Genomic DNA, 22,162 nt, shown 5'->3' with positions numbered 1-22,162 from the left:
AAAGCATGCCAGTAGCTTTAACAGCTGAGAAAGGAATGCACTGGCTATACGACTATGCTAACTCAGTTTAAACATCAGTATTGCACCCGAAAATGAACATTGCAAGATGATGTCATGTACTTTGTTCACAATGTAGGTGTCTCGTGTAATATGAAACAAAAGCACTCACCTGTGCGAGTGGTGTTTGAAAATCTGGGAGGAAGAATAAATTCTAGTCTTCAGTATTCCGGGTTGACAATCGAATTACAGTTTTGGTTAACATGTGTGTACTGTTATACTTTTCACTCACTTTTAACCCTTGACACATCTGTCAGCATCGATTAAAGAAGAATGATTGCTATGGATCGAAATGAGAAAATGTCAAGAAAGTTTTCAGGTATATATGACAAACAGTGACCTTTCGTTGCACTCTAATTTTTGAGTTATAAATACTGATATGATTATTATTTAAATTCTAATTAAGATCTGGTGATAGACGATCGTAAGGGAAAAGAAGGTACTGTCAACGTTCTATTGCGTACCGTGTCGACGGTTCAAGAAGTCAAATGTCATTTAAACGCATACCACTATTCATTTGCGTTTTCGTTAACCTAAATGTTGCATTAGATTGTAATCTGAACATATCGTTTGGTGTAGGAAAACAGCCCAATAACCGCAGGTTACATTTAATATAATATCCATCTCTTTGTCTCGTAGCGCACATATGCACACATGCACACAAATACACAAATCGCGAATAAATGAAAATGTTCGAATGTCTTTTACGCCATAATGTAAACATGCAAAGCTCTTGCTATATCAGACCAGTTTAGATCAGACGTTAGGGGTAGTGGATCCGAGGTCGTCCAACCTGTTTAGGTACATTCGTATACCTAAGCACGAAATACCTTAATATGTTTCTGTGCCAGTTATCGCCAGAACAAAGACCATAAGCAGCATTCTTCTTATGTCGTTCAAGCTGAAAGCAGAAAACCTTAATTAATTCAATAAGGGTAAGCTTGAAGACATCAACGATATCTGCATGCTCAAACACCAGCCTCAAATAATATTTATGTTACAGTGGCGGTAGATATGGAGGATGTGGCTATCGTTTCGGAGGTTCGGTGAGTCGATGGTGGTTAAAGGGATACACCCACGGAAGACGCTGGGAAAAAAAACTAAATTTCTGCATTATTTACTTATTTTTATTTTAATACGTATCGAGTTTCTTAATCTAAGCAGAGAAAAGAGCGAAAGCCATCATTTTTTTTTTAAATTTAAAAAATATATTTGTCCCCTCGCATACAAAGTGAAAATGAAAAATAATTTGCACTATTGCAAATTAAATGCCATATAATTATAATGGCTTATTCACTTTCCCAAATGTGTTGAGTTCGTACTGAATTTCACTGGTATTCCAAATAATGTTCCAAAATTGGTTCTGTTGATGCACCTGTAGTCTCGGATGTAGAAATGTAGCAATGCCCTGAATTTTGATGATATGTTAACAGTCTTTTTATATATCACAATTGTATAATCCATAATCTTTCTTGTCTGAAATCCATATAATTCCAAATTAATATTCCAGTTCAACAATATCATAGGTAAGCGTTTTGTATTTAAAGTGAATCATGATTTGAATACTAATTCTAAGAAGATGAAATATTGAACAGAACAATATGACTGTTTCTGCCTCAGATGTTAAATGCAAAAATGAGTAATATCTCAAGTAAACGATATTAACTAAAAAGCTCAGACACAAAAGTAGAAACAGGAGGAGGGTCAATGGTTCATTTCTAGAATATTATATTATGTCAACAAGACAAGGTGTATTACTGAAATTATAATAAAGAACACTTTGATAATAGGGCACAACGAATTGAAATGTCCTAGACTCATATATTAATAATCCTAATATTTAGCTCACACTTATTGCTTAAATAGTAGCTATGCATTATTTGTCTACAAAATAAAAGCTACGTGTACACAATGAACTTGAGTTTGAAAAAGGTCGAGTCAAAATAGGATTATATGTAACATATAATCATAGCAAATACAAATTAAATACACATAATATCTCCCCTCATAGAAAGAAAAAGATTTATACTCAAGCTAACTTTTATCTATTAGTCATATATATATATATATATATATATATATATATATATATATATATATATATATATATATATATATATATATATATATATATATATCATCTGCAATCAGATTATCTTTTCTTAATGTACCTGGTGTCAATAATGCATTCTTTCAACATCAAACGCCACTTTAATGATCTATGATATTTGTTGTCATCTTGCCTATGACCGTGGTGGTGAGGGCTGTGATCTCTGAACAGAATAGCCAGAGAAGGAGCTGAACTACTATACACTTCAAAGTGTTGAAAAGCCAATACCAAAGCCAGACATTACATCTCAGTTGTGGAATAATTTATCTGGTGCTTCTATATATCAAACATGATGATCTACGCTATTTTTGTTTGTTTCTAAATCAGAACTCCACAGACGCAATATCACTTGAATCAACAGACATTTTTAAATGGTTGTGTGAGATTTGGAGCTGAAAGAAATGGTACTCTCGTAAGTACGACATTTGGCTTGTCAAACGCCTTGTGACATTTTTCATTCTAAAGAAACTTCGTTTTATTACTCACTAAAATTCCAGGTGTTAAGCAATTATGGAAAAACTGGATCAAAATGCACAGCCATGCGCAAAATCGCATCAGATGCTTCGTATTGCCAGGCACAGGGAATTCGGAGTTAACATTATCCTTAACGTGCAATGGTTCAACTTGTCCGTGTCCATAATATGTCCTACAGAAGCAACACAAGCAATGAAAATCTCACTTTTATTTAAATTAATGGTCAAATTGACATCAGTGAGTTTATCAAAAAACTTCCGAATCGTCTCAAAGTGATGTTTAAATGTGTCCTTGTAAATGATGATATAAATGATGGAAGTATCACAATTATCTAGACTAAAGCCGCAGCACTTCATATTTATCGAGTCCATATTTATTCGCGACACATGCGAAAAGTATTAACTGATTATGGCATAAGAATTCATGATGAAATTCAACTATTTTTGCTGGGTTCTATAAAATTAGTCTGCAATAAACACTGAATTTCCTTATTCAAACATTCTTGATTAAAGGTTCTTTTTCTGTAGGATGCTGTTTCACATGCGTGGAATGTACAATTTCAACGACATTGTAGGTTGTATGTGCTTCTATTCAAACATCTTCAAAAGCGTTCATATTCAAGGAATTGCTGCTTAGATTTAGGAAGGCGAAAATGCTTAAAAAGAAATTGTATCAATACCTTTACTATTGTTTTAGTATGTATATTCCGAAACAAAATAATTGCCACTGGAAATCTTGTAGACTCATACATTACGATCAACAAGTGTTGATTGCCTGACTGTGTCTTAGGTAAGGGACCTACACAGTTTACGATTATTCTGCTAAATGGCTTGTCAAATGTAGGACTAAGCTGAAGGTGAGCCTCGTGTATCTTCTGAGTGGGTTTTCCTACCATTTGACAAGTGTGACAATATCTATTGTATTTACAAACATTAGTTTAATTTTCGACTTATACAAATTATTCAAGATTCAGCGGTACGATTTATTGACCCCTCAATGACCAGTCAAACGGAAGTTCATGGCATAGACTAAGAATTTCCTGTCTGTACGACCAAGGAACAATAGTTTGATAGCTCACTAACATATCGACACCAGTGGTCTCCATTGCCTCACCAGGACCCAATTTTAACAAACTAACAAATGGGTACTTCTGTGGCTTCCTAATAACCTTTTGAAACAAACAAACGATTTCAAGATCTTGTTCCAGTTCGATGACAAGCAATTGTTTTGTGTCACCCAAATTCGAATAATGACAATGAGAAGTAACAAGGGAATCAATGTGATCAATATTTTTTGATTGATCCATACCAGGAGCAAATGTGACCTCATTAAAAGCCTAACCAACAGTTTTGTCAGCTACAGGCGTAATGTCAACATAAACATCATTTTCAAGAGATTGCATTGTTATATCAACATCAAAATATTGGTATCAAACAGGGATCTGATGTTTAATAGAATCTACGTAATGATCTAAACTTACCTTGCTAGCTACAAGTTGATTAATCACAACCTTATTTCCAGTCTGGTAATTGCCTAGAAATGAATGAATACTTCGACATGAACGGTTCCTAATTCTCAATAATAAGTTCAGACTCATCTTTGTTTGACCCAACACATTTATTACTTTTGATACATAACCGTGATCTTAACATCTCAGAAATAAGAACATTTACTAAAGCTAGTCGTACGTGAAACATAACGCTCCAATTTTCGGTTTTACTTTTCCGCTGAGGTCTTTGTATTTTGTGGATGTAAATGATTGCGATGTTGATCCGGCACACTTATATCGTTGTCATCAACGTAAGTTATCGCTATGATTGATGCTGTTTTGATATCAGAATATCAATGAATGTAAGACTTGCCTGGATTACTATTAGCAAAATAGTACATGACGGTTAGTTAGTTCAGAGAAAATTGAAAATAAATTTGCCGTGCCTATATATGCAATTTAAGCTGGTCTGGCATTATATCAGTTTTAACGATCTTCTTGATTTGTATCTCTCGTACATATTTTTCCAAATATGTCTCATAAATGCTTTTGTCTCTTTCTGTGCTCACTTAAGGGATGACTTCAATATTTAACTGCTTTCTTCCAATTATAGTAACAAAAGGTGTTAATCACTTTTGATGATACTACGTAATCTATTTCTTTTTGTCTAATATATATCCCATATTGTCTCGCTGTGACACATTCATATTCGTGCTCCTTAAATAAAATAAATTTGGATGATGGTGGTAATGACTCTGGATACAATAATTTGAAACTCGCATATGAGGATGATACTATGTCGGTAAATATATAACAACTACGAGTTAATGATACTGTAAATCTTGCGAGTCACTTCATTAATTAATATATAGGACTATTATAGGAAATATTTCAAATTTACAGTGTCTGTGTATCATGCCATTGTCTTCATCTATGCAAATTGAACAAGAAAGGAAGGTGTTGCTTGCAGGAAACTATCATCCAAGGCAAAAATGAAAAAGCTGTTATGTAAACGATACTGCGTATGACACTCGGTCACAGCAAATCCATCATATCCAAAATCAGCATGGTCGAATGTAACTTTGAATACGTATTGCATTTCCACGATGTTTTGATCTGTGTCTTAATCTTTCTCTCCTAAAATGAATAGTTCCGTTAAGTTTAAGTAACGTCTAATATTGTGGTAATAGATTGTGCAACATACGTTCTACTTAGTACATAAGGAACATAAATTACTTGATTATCGACGTATAGATGAGTAGGCAGCGAACATTTATCGTTTTGCTTCTGTAATGGGTAGGTTGACTGCTTACTTAACTATTCTTCAATTCATCGGACTTTCATGTCTGCTTTAATTTCGTTCCAAAATGTATTCATGGATGCGAACGAAATCGACTTTCATAACTCTGTAAAGCCTTATAAATGTACACAAGAAATACATTTTGAATATGTACTCTAGCAGTAACGAATAGATACCCTAGCAACCAACCATGACTGGGCACATCATTACCCTGACAAATATGAATACGTACCCTATGAACCATGAATAGGTTTCCCAACAATGAATATGTACCCAAGCAGCCAAAACGATTTAAGCAAGAAACTTTTTTAACAGGTTCAATGTTAACCATGAATAGGTACAAGAGCGAACATAATATGTACCCTAGAAACCATAAATGTATGCCTAGAAAAAGTTCTCAATAGCTACCCTATCATATATGAATAAGGACCCATACAACAATGACTAGGAACAATAGAAACCTCGAATAGGTACCATTGCATCCATGAATATTTACCCTAAAAGGAATTTTTAATATATATGTATACCATATTAAAAAGGTGTGAATAGGTACCCTATCAAAAGTTTGGAATAGCTCCTATCAAATATTAATAGTTACCAACCACAAATAGGTACCCTAGCAACATGTGACAAGAATAAATAACATTGCAACCATGAATAGGCACCTAAGAAAAACGTGCTGAATAGGTACCCTAGCATAAATGAATAGGTGCCATAGCAATCATAAATAGGTACCCTAGCAACATTGAATAAGTACACAAGCATCCTTGAATAGGTATACTAAAATCCTGGAGGAGGTATAATAGCAGCCAGTAGTAGGATCCCTCGCAAACTTGATTAGGTACATCCAATAATAGGTAATATATCGAGCATGAGTAGGTATCCCAGAAAAACATTTTTCATAGTTATCTTTGCAACAAAGAATATGTACCATAGCAACCATGAATATGTGACCCAGCAACCAAAATAGGTACCGTAGCACCGGTGAATATGTACCCTAGACATTTTTCACCATTGCTCAGTTGTGTGATAGCCACGGAGAGTTGACATTTGCTATATACATTTTGCGATGTGAGTTTTGAAACAGCATATATGCTTTGTCTCGTAAGCGCAAGCTGAGGATGGAGGAGATTACCTTTATGAAGAGTTGAACATGTTGTTTTTTGCCATTACTATGTCCGGAACCAATCTGTTGCATGGCACCATGTTTTTGTGTTTATACGTAGGGCCGAGCACCTCGATATCATTTTTATGGCATAGTTATAATACTAAATGTATGGAAAAATGGGACTCAGTCTGGAAATGGATTAACATAAAATAGAGTCTGGCTGGCCAGGATTGGTTTATAATGTAAGTTATATTATAGGAAAAAAGATTGCGTTTAAAATTAAAAGTTCATATTGGGAATGATACAACATCAAAGAAGTTTTAATAATTTATTGACCCCCTATTGAAAAAAGTATCGTTGGAAATATGTGATAGACTAAAAGAAGAACATCAGAGGAGAGTGATCAAGATAGGCAAAGAACTAGAAGAAAATATATATGAACTAGAAACATTGATAAAAGAAAATACTGGCATTTTTGAAAAAACGGAATCTAAAAAAGACGAACTATTATCAAGTCAACATAAAAAATTACAGAATTTACAGAGAGAAAAAAACAATTTTCCTAGACAAAGAGAAACATCGGCATCGAAAATAACTAGAGAAAAATCTAAAAGAGATAATCAACAACCAAATAAATCAGCAGTGTCAATTAACCTCATCAATGTAAAAACTAAACGTGCAATAACTAAGAATCACACACGGAATAACCAACAACCAAGACATGAAAAAGAAATGTAACAAGCATCGCCAACAGCAAGAATTACCTATCACCCAAATCACACTGAAACAAATAATAGACCCATTCAAAACAATTGCAAAAATGATCAAGCAAACAACCTAGCAGCCCCAAGCACACAAAAGGCAACCTATGTGGATGCAGTAAAAATGGGGCGAAGAAAACTCCACAAGAATTCTAACTAATAGTGATTATATTATTCTAGGTAACGGATTATCATAGTGTTCGAGAACCAAAGTGCATGATAATATTAATTTAGCAGAAGCATTTTTCAGATACACAAAACTTAAAAGATTTTTTCTCACAATCATGTACATCTTCACAATATGAAATAGTTTTCATCTACAAGATAAGCCCTTTTTCAATAAAAAAAGAATCAACATTTACATGTTCTAGTGGACTAGATATTTATCTCGATTTTCATATTGAAGCAAGTAAACAAGAATTTTAAATAGCAGTCCTAAAAGAAAACATTTTACAAACATATCGAAAGAAGAACTAAATTCTGTACGTACCTTATCAAATGACGAAAGTATTATTATTAGAAAAGCTGATAAGTCTAGCACCATAGTAATAATGAATAAGGAGGATTATATTAAAGAAGTTGAAAAACAATTAAATGATGAAGAATAATACACAAAAGGTTCCTATAATCCTTCTGAAGAAATTAAAGAAAAAATAAGCAAATGTATTTTAATCAAATTTCTGTACACAAGTATTCCATATATGATGAACTAGATATCTTCCCAAATAAAATACGCAAACCTCAGTTTTATATTTTACCAAACATACATAAAACGGTTGATAAGTCACTACCTTTAGGATATCCAGGTAGACCCATTATTTCTACATATAACTCAATTACAAATAATATATCGCAATATTTTGATCACATTTTACAACCACTGATGAAATCACTGCCTTCATATGTCAAATATACTTTTTATTTCATTACCAAATTGAAATCTTTATCGAAACTAACTGAAAATTCATTCCTTATTACACTTGATGTGTTTTTACTCTACACGAATATACCACACAATGATGGTATCGAAGCGTGCAAATATTATCTTGAAAAGAAAAACAAATATACATATAAACTATCAAAAGAACATGTTTGTGATTTGATGAAACTTGTGATTTAAAAAACTTTTTTTCAGTTTGATAATACAAACTATCTCCAACAAATGGGAACAGCAATGGGTAGTCCTATGGCACCTGCTTATGCATCTTTATTTATGGGGAAAATAGAAAATGATTTTCTAAATGAATGTCTCTTAAAATTACATGTATGGTTAAGATTTTTAGACAATGTCTTTATGATTTGGAGTTATTCATTAGAAGACCTTTATTATTTTATAGACAGTTTAAACAAATTACATCCAACAATAAAATCTACATTCAATGTCTCTAATACTAAAGTATCATTTTTGGACGTAGATGTCGTGAAAAATGAAACTAATAACATTACTACCATGGTTCATGTTAAAAACATTAATATTCATCAATATCTTGAATATTCTTCATGCCATCCTAAATCAGGCAAAAATGGGATATAATATAGTCAAGCGAAAAGATACAGAAGATTTACTTCGGATGACGCTGTTTTTAAATCATCTTTGACAGTGTTAGGTCAGGATATGTTTAATAGAAATTACCCAATTGACATCATTAATACTGCTTTCCAAAAGGTATCTTCTCTTACACAACTTGAATCTTTACAATGTAAAATCAAAAGTAGAAATGAAGGTATCATTTGGTTTGTTATTGAATATAATCCATGTTTTTCTAATGTAGGTAAGATTATCAAAAAACATTGGGATTTATTAAACTTATCGCTACACTGCACGAAAGCAAACCCACACTTGCTTATAAAAGGACTAAAAATCTTAAAGATTTCCTAACTAAGTTAGAAAAAACATCATATAAAATAGGATCATCAACTAAATGTAATAGACCTAGATGTTCACACTGTTCATTTATTAATGCAAATACTTCTGTCAATAGTAATAATACGAAGGAAACTTTTAATATGCGTTGTGATACTAATTGTACAACATGAAATGTTATTTATTTGATAAGGTGCAAAATATCTGGCATCCAATATATTTGACAAACCAGTCAACACATATATAAACGTATGAACCAACATAGATCAGATATAAAAAATTATATCGATCAATCATTTTCATTTCATGTTGCCGCACATTTTAACAAAATTTCCCATACCTTGCAAGATTTCTCCTTCCAACCTATTGTTAAAGCTGATTCTGAGATGGAACGTCTGCTAAAGGAAACTTATTGGATTCACCGTCCTAATACGGTATATCAAAAGGTATAAATTCAAAAACAATATATGACATTCATTAATTGTGTGTTATTTTTTAATTTTTAATTTTTTTAGTTTTTTAAAATTTATATATATATATATATATATATATATATATATATATATATATATATATATATATATATGTTTAATTTGAGCTTATACTTTCCTTTTTCTAAAGGATTTTAAACCCGTGTTTTCTTGCATTAATATGTTTATTCTAACTTTATATTGTTTGATCCTTAGCATAGATAATTATATTTAATTCCCTTGGTGTTTCCTTATTTTCTTATGCATAGCTTTCAAGAAATGCAAAACTCTAGAAACTATTTAAATGATGGAGAAACAAAACCCTGCAGAATTTGATTTTACATCATTTAAACAGATTTTCGAGACAAGCAGTTCTTTCAGACTAAACGTATCTGAGTTGAAAAATTTTAAAGTTGTAAGCTCCCTGAACCTTATTCATGATTCCTATATAATGTAAAGTTAAATTATGCTGCTATTTGTGAATCACTTTATGTTTCCTCTTTACAAAAAGGAGAAAATATAAAGGATCCTGGTGAGAACTTTTTTTATATCATTTAGTTATTTGAAAATATTGTACCTACAATGGATAGATTGACAAATGGAGAATTTACAATTAACTTTTTCATGATTAGATATACGAATTGTTCCCATATGTTCTCTTTACTTACAGATGCTTATCTGTATCAATATATTATTGTGACGCCTGTGGGCGTGTCTTTCCAAATATTTACATATTCGGCACTGCATGTATTTAATTGATTCGCAAGAATTTTGTGATAAACTTGAATCGTTAGGGACAATTACATTCAGGTGCACAATAATTAGTTGTGTATTATTATATATTTCCTCGCATATTATTTGTATCTTTGTCAGAATTGTTTGATACATTTTAAAGTATAGAAAGTTAATTTTTAACATAATATATCTTTACGCAAACTAAGGTATGTTTATGTAATATATAACAATGGAACCTTGAGCAGAGTGTAGGCACAATATCTGAATCAAGTTCGTAGGTTTCGTACATCTGCTAAAATTCACTTCCGTTTTCAGCGGATATTGTGCTAACTCTTTTGCACAATTACATTTTAGATCCGTTCGCTATAACTTATATTTCGTTGATATATGTTTTATTAGTTTGATATAATGTGTCATCGAACAAATCACGAGGGAATCTTAATATCCATATTTAAAGAAACTTGATCTTCAACCTAAACTCCGATCTGTTGTCACAAACCCTCTAAATCATCACATTTCTATACATTATTAAATAGCAGCAGTGAGTGAGGTATCACTCCTTTGTGAGATTAATTCTAGTATGAGTGAATGATATGACAGCATATCCATGGATGCATTTAAAACTTTTAGAGAGGTAGGATTCCTAAATTGCTGCAAAAACGGATGTAGGACCTAATTGAGAAATTGGTCATTTCGCAAGTGATTTTAACTGCAACCATATATATTCTCCGTCCTGTAAGTGGTCAAACTTGATTCTTTATTGCACTGATGCGTTATAAATATTCCTGATATATGAATGACGTATAGATCCATACTAATGTTTATTTTTGGAAAATTGAATAATTGTTGTTGTTGTTGTAGGGTTTAACGCCATTTTTCAGCACACGATAGGCTACACATGGCGGCCAGTATTAATGGTGGAGGAAGAACCCGAGAAAACCCCGGAAAGAACCATCTACCCACGAGAAGCTTCTGGCAAGCTTTCTCACATAGCCACATTGGCTGAATCCGAGACTCGAATCCACGCAGACAGAGGTGAAATGGCAGTGATCCGCGTTAGACCACTCGCCCACTCGGGGCCCCTAAATAATTACATATATGTTTATAGTGGAGAATTAAGAGTCTTGTGTTGATGATATTTATGGTACCAAAATATTACTTCACAGAATTCATTTAGTTAACGTATATGTACCATTTCTAACAATAACCATGAGGTTGATCGATATATGTTGGTATGAAAGCACAATAAGTAGAATATTCTGAGTGCGCAACGTCCTGAACAGATTAAATATTCAGACTTCATAATACGAGCCATTGGGAAAAATGCAAAAAATCAATAATAATAATGTTATTATTATTATTATTATTATTATTATTATTATTATTATTATTATTATAGTGATGACAATGTGCCAAAATATAAGCAACTACATATATTATTAAAATATAGGTAACCTGGGCGTGTCATTAGCTAACGTGCCGGTCCAGTGACCCGGAATTATTTAGCGAATCCTAACGTGGGATCAGTGTAGTAGGCTACATTGACCTAACAATGTGCAAGGCACTTTAATCCAATTGCGTTAGTACTAAATGATCTTTATGTGTTGTTGTGCCGGTAATCATCAGGAGAAAGCCTAATCCCTTTCAGTAACGATAGCTAAGGTTGAAGACAACAATGTGAGAATCTGACAAAGAGAAAATCTCCTCATATATATATATATATATATATATATATATATATATATAATTGGCCTGGCATGGAGAGAGAGAGAGAGACAGAGACAGATACAGAGACAGATATCACTGGTCAACAGTGAAATCATTACTGACTTGAAAAGGCCCTAATCTGTAGTATTTTGGTGTGCCGAACACGAATATAACCGTGAAAAATTTGTATTAGCTCTCGTTTTGAAGATATTCATATACCTCATTTTCTATGTTTCACTGTGTAAATTTCTCCAGTAGGACTGCAGCAACATCCGGAATAATGATGTAACATTGCATAATACCATCATGCTCACATCATCCACAGTTGATTGCATCATTTTCTGATGCAATGCAATACTAATGCCATGCGGCTGCTGAAGTAAGTTGACGTCAGCAGTGTACTATACATGTGTAGGCCTATTATACTAATGCCAGGCGGCTGCTGAAGCTGACGTAAGCAGTGTACTATATAAAGCCCAATCAGATAGGTTCAGCATTTAAAATATTTTAGACGTTGTGCGAGACAGTTCAAGCTACTGTTACATAAAACTTATTATTTTATCCATTTACGTACAATAAAGAACAGTAATGCCTCGAAAGTGTGTTAATACCGCGGACAATTTTTGCTATATTTGTGGGGAAGTGACATTTGCCAACCAGAAGAAAAGTATCAATTCTCAAGTGAAGAAGGCATATCATCTTTACTTCGGATGCAAGGTTGGTGACCAAGACAAGCCTTGGGCTCCGCATATATGCTGTGCTACATGTACAACACAGCTTTCACAGTGGTTGAATTGCAAAAGGTCATCAATGCCGTTTGCAGTCCCAATGGTGTGGAGAGAGCCAAGCAACCACCTAAATGACTGTTACTTCTGCTTGGTTCCTCCTCTTTCCGGCGGAATAACGAAGCGAAAGAAGTCGAGAATAGTCTACCCAAACATTCCGTCTGCATTGAGACCAGTTCCACATGGTGAGGGACTTCCTATTCCAGAACCTCCAGCAGAATATTCTCTTGATTCATCTGACGAAGACAAAGGTGAGTCAACCTGTTCTTCTCCTGGTCCATCAGCATGCAGTGATCCAGATTTTCACTGTGGTGCATCATCAACCCCACACAGAATAACACAGGAAGAACTAAATGACCTGATTCGTGATTTGGACTTATCAAAGAACAAGGCAGAATTGCTAGGATCAAGACTCCAACAATGGAATCTTCTAGAAGAAGATGTCACAATTACTGCATATCGAAAGCGCCACCAGCAATTGGAGCCTTTCTTCAGAAAGGAAAGTAATCTGATATTCTGTTCCGATATTGAGGGCCTCATGAATGCTTTAAAAATCACTCATGACCCACAAGAATGGAGACTATTTGTGGACTCTTCGAAACTGAGTCTCAAGGCTGTGCTTTTGCACAATGGAAACATTCTTCCATCTATTCCAGTAGCGTATGCTGTCCACATGAAAGAGACATACGATAACTTAAGGCAGCTACTGAATTCCATTGAGTATAACAAGTACAGCTGGCACCTCTGTGGTGATTTGAAGGTAGTTGCCCTTTTAATGGGACTGCAGCAAGGATATACAAAATACATGTGTTTCTTATGCGAGTGGGATAGCCGAGCAAGGGAAATGCACTACATGAGGAAGGAATGGACTCACAGGCAGAATGTAGCCATTGGAGAGAAGAATATCCAACACCCAGCTCTGGTTGAGGCTCAGAAAATCTTGCTATCACCCCTTCACATCAAACTAGGTTTGATGAAGAACTTCGTGAAAGCCATTGACCGGACTTTGCCAGCATTCCGATACCTGCATGAAAAATTCCCTCTACTCAGCGAAGCAAAGATTAAAGAGGGAGTTTTTGTGGGTCCTCAGATTCGAGAGCTTTTCAAAGATGACCGGTTCAACAACTTGCTGGAAGGTGACGCGAAACAAGCATGGAATGCTTTTCGCCTAGTTTCTACAAACTTCCTCGGAAATGTTAGGGCAGAAAACTATAAGGAACTAGTAGAAGACATGTTGATGAAGTTTAAGAAACTTGGCTGCAATATGTCTCTAAAGATTCACTTCCTTCATTCCCATTTGGATTTCTTTCCTAGCAACTGTGGTATTGTTAGTGATGAACACGGCGAACGTTTTCATCAAGATATCGCAACAATGGAACAAAGATACCAGGGAAAATGGTCCACTACAATGCTGGCTGACTACTGCTGGACACTCCTCAGAGATGCTCCCGAACAGCTGTACAAGAGACAGGCGAAGAAATCTAAGATGTAGTCAATGACTTGATTTTTTATAGGTAGGCTATTACAGTTGACCTTTTACTATTGGAATGCATTTCGTTATGTAAACATTAATTTCTTGCAGATTACAAAAAAACTAGAGCCAATTTTGCAATTTGACTGTCATATTCGTGTTCAGCACATAAAAATTGATAAGAATTGACTAATTTTATTTCAGTAACATGACTTTTGTAAAAATTTGTTGTCCAGTGTATTAAATATACCACAGCAAAGCAGAGATAAACATTTGTATTGTTTTCTGCAAAAGATTTTTATTGAGGTTCTACAAATGAATACAGCTAAAAGGATGATTCAAGAAGTTGATATTTTGTTCCGGTGAGATTAAATCATCGGATAAATATAGTCGTCTTAATATCTGTAAAAGAAATTCATGTTTGTTATATAAAATAGTCGATGTGCTATGATTGGTTAGATAAAAGTAATACATATTATACATTTATAAATATTGCGGATTTTGAAACATAATCGGGTGACTACTTGGAAGCAAGCTTTTCTTAGAATGAGGAAGGCAAGTTTCAGCTAAGAACACCATTGAAAGTATTTGATCAGTATATAATTGAAACGTTTGCAAAATGTAATTGGCTGCTTTTAAATTGTATATTTGTATCACATGCAAATCAAAATATCAAGAGATTTCGCAATGTTATAATTGGGATGTTATCATAACAGTTACCGCAGATAAAGCTTTTTAAAATATTTATAATCTGTATCAAACACTGGATCGCGTGTCATTTTGTAACACTGTTCCTTAGAAAAAGTAGAAAAGAAAATGCAAAAAGCAACAATCCAAAACAAACAAACGAACAGATTCCAAAATGAGGAGTGGAAACCAAACTGTAAACATCATTTGCTTCCCTAGTTGATTATGTATACGTTCTTGCGTTTGCGTGAAGTAATGAAAACAAATAATGATGGATAACCTTTCGACGTAAATACACATGACACTTCCCTTACTATAAATAAGATTGTTTTCTTCCTCACTAAGTATTAATGATTTTGAAGAATCGTTGGATAACTCTCCTGAATTTGCAATTTATATAGGAAGATTTTAAGTACAAATACCAAGATTCCTACGGAACTGTAATGGAAAGATTAGTATTGACTAAATGATCAGAGAAGCTAATTGTCTCAGAAGCATTAAATGACTGGATACAAAGTATATACAGAATAAAGAATTTTAGTCCTTACTTTCCCCAGCGTCTGCCGAAGCCGAATCCCCCTAAACCCCCACCGAATCCACCAAAACCACCGAATCCTCCCCATGGATAGCCATATCCTCCATATCCACCATATCCGCCATATCCACCAAATCCACCATATCCGCCATATCCACCACCGAGTCCACGATAAAGCCCATGTCCACCGTAGCCACCGTAGCCTCCATAACCACCATATCCAAATGGATATGTGGCGATGGCAGCACCTACTATGCAGGCTAGAAGAACTAGTGCAACTTTCATTTTCGTCTGCAAAAAACAGATGTCAAAACTATAAGATTCATGTTTATTATAATGTATCACCGGGGTATGGTTTACCAAGTAGATATGTGGTCATTTTCTACGGTTTCTGGCAATGAGAAAAGAGCCAGGATTTTGCAGGCATCGGAATGAAAAATGTAGCTTGAGAAAATATAAACAATATCTTCATTAGGATTTCAGGTTGGTTGGTAAGCTTTCACAATGATATGAACAAATGGAAAGTACATCTGCAACTGATCGTGGATTTACAAACAAACTTCAGTGTGTTACCTTCATAAATGCTGAATTATTGTTTTATTTTGAAACTTGTTCATATTATATTGAGCTTTGAACATGACAACTTAATTTATTCCTTTCGCCATTCACCTGCTCCTGCTTTTGGTTAGGCTTTTCGCCTTCAATTCAAAAGTCACATTTGTGATGTATGGGCAAACATTATGACGTCACAAATGAAACATTTTGTGGATGCATCTGGTCAGATCAACAGGTACGTATATACATACTAGGTCTTCCATGTCATCCAGTTACAATTGATTCAGTAAGAAACAAAATAACTATTATGCCAAATACCCTTTCTAACGTTTAAGCAAATAAACATTTTCCACTCTAAACTAAATCAGTAATTACAAATAAACAAATTACTTGATTGTAATTTTAATTATTTAATTAAAAATTAAATAATTAATTTAATACTGGCTTACTTAATGAATGAATGAATTAGCTTTCTGGCAAGTTTAATGCAAACACGTGGCTGTGGGTGATATAAATATAAATCATGAAATGAAAAAATAAAAGAAAGAGAAGATTTTGATGGACACCGGGATACTACGCTAGCATACTTATTTATCAAAGATGATAGCGATTCAAATAGCACACGTAATGAAAAGTTATTTCTCTGAAATGAATTCCTCCACGATTACGAATTTCCTCCTAAATCGTGTTCTACGTTAAATGTCTAATTAGACTTTGTTAAGGTTGACAGATATATTTTAGATAAGATAACAAATATGTTTGCCATCATGTTTACACACGATTATGTGATAGGAGATCTTAAATATTACTAATTTTATACACAAGTGTTATGACTCAATTATCAATAGTTAAGAATATAAAACTGCATTATGTCAGCAGAAATTAAGTATTGATGGATTATATATTGTACGGTGTTCACCCTGTACGTGTTGCAAATAATGTCCAATAACATCACTCATCTGTGCGATTGTTGATGTTATTACAAACTCTTATAGAAAGATCGAATTCTCGGATTCGGTTAGAAGACGGACTACTACAAGGTTGACAGAGAAGTTGTTTTATACTCATACCGGTCTTTTATCTCTGGACACATCTGTCAATATCCATTAAAGACCGATAAAGATGATAAATCAATGACTATCACACACACTCTCACACACGCACACATATACTAATACTATGTATCTGTCTATCTATCTATCTATCTATCTATCTATCTATCTATCTATCTATCTATCTATCTCTCTCTATCTATCTATCTATCTATGTATATATATATATATATATATATATATATATATATATATATATATATATATATATATATATATATATATATATATATATATATATATATATATATATATATATATATATATATATATATATATATATATATATATATATATATATATATATATATATATATATATGCACCAGTTTTTTTTAAGATAAACATTTGCATGAGTAATGTTTAATGACTTAATTCGACTCATGCTAGCAAACTATTATACTAACTGAGTATGTTTATACAAACACTGCATTGTACTGTTGTACTTTTAAGATAACCATTAGCATGAGTAAAAATAAAATCACCATCTGGCAATGGAACTGCAGTGGAATCTGTAAAAACCCATCAGAACTGCAGAACAAACTGAATAATACGGCCATAAACCAGACGTAATCTGCCTACAGGAAACCCTCATAACTCAAGAACACAAACGCCTGCCCAAACTACAAGGCTATACCCAGGGAATCTTTCAAAACAGACCCATTGGGCAAAAAGGGTGTGGACTAGCAATTTTTTTGATAGATACACTAACCTACTATGAAATAATAGAAGTATCCCCTAACCTAAACATCATTAATAGCATCGAAATAATGTCAGTAATGATACATATAGGAACCACAAACATTCAAATAATAAATGCATACGACCCAGTGGGTACCTTCTGCCCTGCCATCCTTATCTCACTAAGATCAATCACTAATAGCAACAACAACAAACTAATTATATGTGGCGACTTCAATGCACACAGTGAATTGTGGGGAGGTAAAAAAAGGATCAAATAGGGGAAATGGTTGAAAAATGGATAACTGAGAACAATTTGGTCATCTTAAATGACGGATCGAACACTAGATTAAACCCTGAGGATGGCACTCTCTCAGCCATAGACCTAACCACCACTACCCCAAAATTGGCTCAAATCACAAATTGGTAGGTGGATCAAGAAGATGCGTTAGGAAGTGATCATTTCCGCATCACAATCAATATTCAGACAAAACCTCAATACACTCCAAACGAAACCCCACCTAAATGGAGGTACCAACAGGCAGACTGGAACCAATTCCAATTATTACTAGCTAGAGTAAATCCAGATAACTTAGAAAGCCCAAATATTGATATGTATTATGATAACATAAAAGACACAGTTATAGAGGCAGCTAACCGATGCATCCCAAAGACAACTAATATCCAAGATAAAACCCCTGTACCTTTGTCGACTAAACAGTGCACTATAGCACATAAAGACAAAAAATGGGCCTTAAATAAATATAAACGCACCAAACATTCTATCTACTTCCAGCAATATAATGATAAAGAAAAAATACTAAAACAAACTATAAAAACTGAGTCTAAAATCAAACTCAAAACAAATATGTGACAAGATACAAGCCATAAAAGGGAAAGCAACTACCTCAGCATCACAAATTCAAAATGCCATAACAAATAAAGATAAGGCAGACCTCCTAGCGAAGCATTTTTCAAACATGAGTAGCAAGAATAACCACACCAGAAACTTTCAAGAACACAAAAAAATAATGGAGGAAACCCCACCTCAAATGTTTCAAGACAAAGGAACAAAAGAATCTCACCTAAATAGCGACATCACAGTACATGAATGGGAGATAGCCCTACGATCCAAAAACGAAACATCCCCTGGTAAGGATCAATTAGGTTACATTATCTATAAATAAAACTACATATCAATATAACAATAGCCATAAATAATCTCTTTAATAGGATATGGGATAAAGGCCAACTACCCACCAAATGGAAACAGGTCATAGTAATACCAATCCCCAAACTAGGTAAAGATCCCAACAACATAAATTCGTACCGACCCATCTCCCTTGCAAACAATATTTGCAAAATACTGGAGATAATAATCGCAAATTGGTTAAAACACCACCTAGAAACCAATAACCTACTCTCCATAATTAATGTGGCTTTCGGAACAAACGGTCCACCACTGACCAACTTCTTAGATTGGAAACAGACATCAAACTCGCTTTTAACGCACATAGGAAAACCGATCGCAACCTCATAGCGGTTTTTCTAGACCTAGAAAAAGCGTTCGACCTAGTATGGACCAAAGGACTAAATTAAACCAAGCTGGAGTAACTGGACGCTTGTTCAACTGGACTGGCGATTTCCTCACAGGCCGGAAAATTACCACAAGAATAGGCAACACCCATTCGGAAGAATTTTCACTTGAAAATGGAACACCGAAGGCAGTGTAATAAGTCCCCTACTATTTAACCTAATGGTAAACGACCTTGATCTCAATGCAGCCTCCACAAAAATAAACTTGTCATAATTTGCAGATGATAGTGTCATATGGAGGAATGGAAATCCTGCCAATAAAACAGTAGTTAAAGAAATCCAGCAGAGCCTAAACAACATCGGGAGATGGGTGGACAAATGGGGTTTCAAAATATCTCATGAAAAAACTGTGGCAATCATATTCACCCACAAAACGAAATAACAACACAGTCTATCCAAACTTCTATATACAAAATCAATTAATCAAATACGTAACAGTAGTAAAATTCCTAGGAATGTTCTTTGACAACCAACTCACATGGAAATAGCACATTGAACAACTCACCCAGAATTGTAACAAAGATCTCAATTTACTCAGGAACATCACAGGGACTGACTGGGGATCCAACCAGGAAACATATATGAAACCCTAATTAGATCAAAACTGGATTACGGTTGCCAAGCATATAACTCGGCTAAACAACCTGTACTACAAAAACTTGACACTATCCAGAGAAAAGCCTTACTATTATGCACAGGAACACTCCCCTCAACATCATTAGGAGAACTACCCTTAACATTACGTAGGCAAGAACTGCTCCTCCGATACTCCATTCAATTAGATACCCACCCGGACAACCATCCCACCAAAATAGCTATAAATAAGTGTAAACCCAAAATCATGCCCATCACACCAAGTGGCAAAGTAATCCTTGAAATAAGAGAAAATATACCTCTACTAAAAAACATGTATCAAACAATACAGACCAGAACAAATCACCATGGTTACAAAAACCACCAAGGATTAACATTGAAGCTACCAAATTAGGCAATAAGGAAGGACAAGAAAACTTACTAAAACCTGTACTGTAAAACCTGTACTGTAAAACGAAATCAGCCAAAAATACCCGGACTATGTTAAAATATATACCTATGGATCAAAAACAAACAACCTACCAAGAACAGCAGCAGCAATAGTCATCTCTGAATTCAATATACAAACGGGATCCAGATTACCTGACTATTGCTCCATTTACACCACTGAATTCTGGGCTATACTTGAACCAATACAATGGATCAAAGACAACCAAATACCTAAAGCAGTCATTATAAACTATTCCCTAAGAGTTATCAAATCGATCCAAAATCGCAATACACACTCCTGGGAACAATTCCTCGACAGAGCGTGCCAATTAATCAACGATATCACCACAGCACATCAATTAGACGAGCTCATGTGGATACTATCGCACATTTGAATCTCTGGCAACGAAACAACACACAAAGTTGCACAAACCAAACATGGAGATCAAAACTCTATCAAGCTTAACTATACCTCTACAGAGGCACTAAGCTTCGCACAAACATATACAGACCAAACATGGCAAGATTTTTGGAACTCTTCCACAAAAGGTAAAAAGCACCATGAAACCCAAAAAATCGTAGATAGGAACATATAGCTACCTAAGGGTACCTATTTAGAACAGAAAACCATAAACAAGATAATAACTGGAGAAACTAAGCTAGCAAGCAGTTTTGGAAGGTTGATAGGACCCAAACCAGTAACTATTAACTGCTTTAACTGCTGCACCACCGAAGATCTACACCACGTATTCAAATTATGCCCAAAATATCAACCCGCTAGGAAAATATTTATCAACAACCAAAAAAAGATTGGATCACCACACACATACCCAGAGTTACTTATAGACTCTAATACAAATAAACAATCAGCATGCAAAAATAAAAATAATTTCATAGACTCAGCAGGACAAAATATAATTACTATCCCCACAAAACCAAAAGACACAGTAACTAGCTAAATAAATCTAGAAGCCCCCACATAAAAACCCATACATATTATTCAATTTTATAAAAATATTAATAAATAATTCACTTACGAAGCACCTATCAAAAACTAAGGAAACCGCAAAATCGGATGTCCTAGATGTCCTTAACGAACCGAGTAATCAGCTATGACTCCGGTCCTAGATGTCCTTAACAAACCGTGTAATCGGCTAGGACTCCGGTCTCTTGCTAAATAAAGTATAAATAACATTCAATCTCTAAAAACATTAATAAATAAATAACTTAAAGAGGTAATATCTAAACACTTATAAATAACATAACGTAGGAAGCACACCTTAAACAGCTCGACTAGTAATACTATAATAACCTTGAAAATCTCTCTTCATACATGATTTCTACTAACAGCCTCTACAAACAGCATAGAACACCACCCACCATTTTTAGAACATTTATTTAAAAAAATGCACCAGTCAAATGCAACAAGAAACCAGCGATGTGAAGCAACCAGGACCATTCCCGAGCTCTCCTTCCCACTAATGACAGCCACCCATTCAACTGTAAGGGACCTTTATAGACCCACAGATTGAGGCCAAACTATCAGGGTTCATTGAACCCATAAAAGCATGGGGGAGGTGGAGCCATTCCCTTCCCCAGGAACAACTAGCAGGCTGCGGTGCAGTCAGAAAAAGTGGTACATA

General features: G+C 34.3%; 1 protein-coding gene and 1 long non-coding RNA gene across 3 annotated transcripts in view; both read right to left on the bottom strand.

The window, feature by feature from the left end:
• Positions 1–22,162, bottom strand: part of LOC149771308 (uncharacterized) — a 319,229-nt gene that overhangs the window by 108,001 nt on the left and 189,066 nt on the right. The window lies entirely within an intron of this gene.
• On the bottom strand, positions 15,563–15,838 carry LOC149771317 (uncharacterized). Its single transcript, XM_089948634.1, has one exon. It carries the CDS (start codon positions 15,836–15,838, stop codon positions 15,563–15,565), a length of 276 nt encoding a protein of 91 aa, XP_089804760.1.

This window comes from Sinohyriopsis cumingii, unplaced genomic scaffold (assembly GCF_028554795.1).
Source record: "Sinohyriopsis cumingii isolate HCF-2022 unplaced genomic scaffold, ASM2855479v2 utg001953l, whole genome shotgun sequence".
Taxonomy (NCBI): Eukaryota; Metazoa; Mollusca; class Bivalvia; order Unionida; family Unionidae; genus Sinohyriopsis; species Sinohyriopsis cumingii.
The sequence above is the reverse complement of the archived record's forward strand: the minus strand, read 5'-3'. Positions and strand labels throughout refer to the sequence as shown.

Coding starts and splice junctions, on each gene's coding strand:
- LOC149771317 (XM_089948634.1), bottom strand. CDS start 15,838: ATGAAAGTTGCACTAGTTCTTCTAGCCTGCATAGTAGGTGCTGCCATC.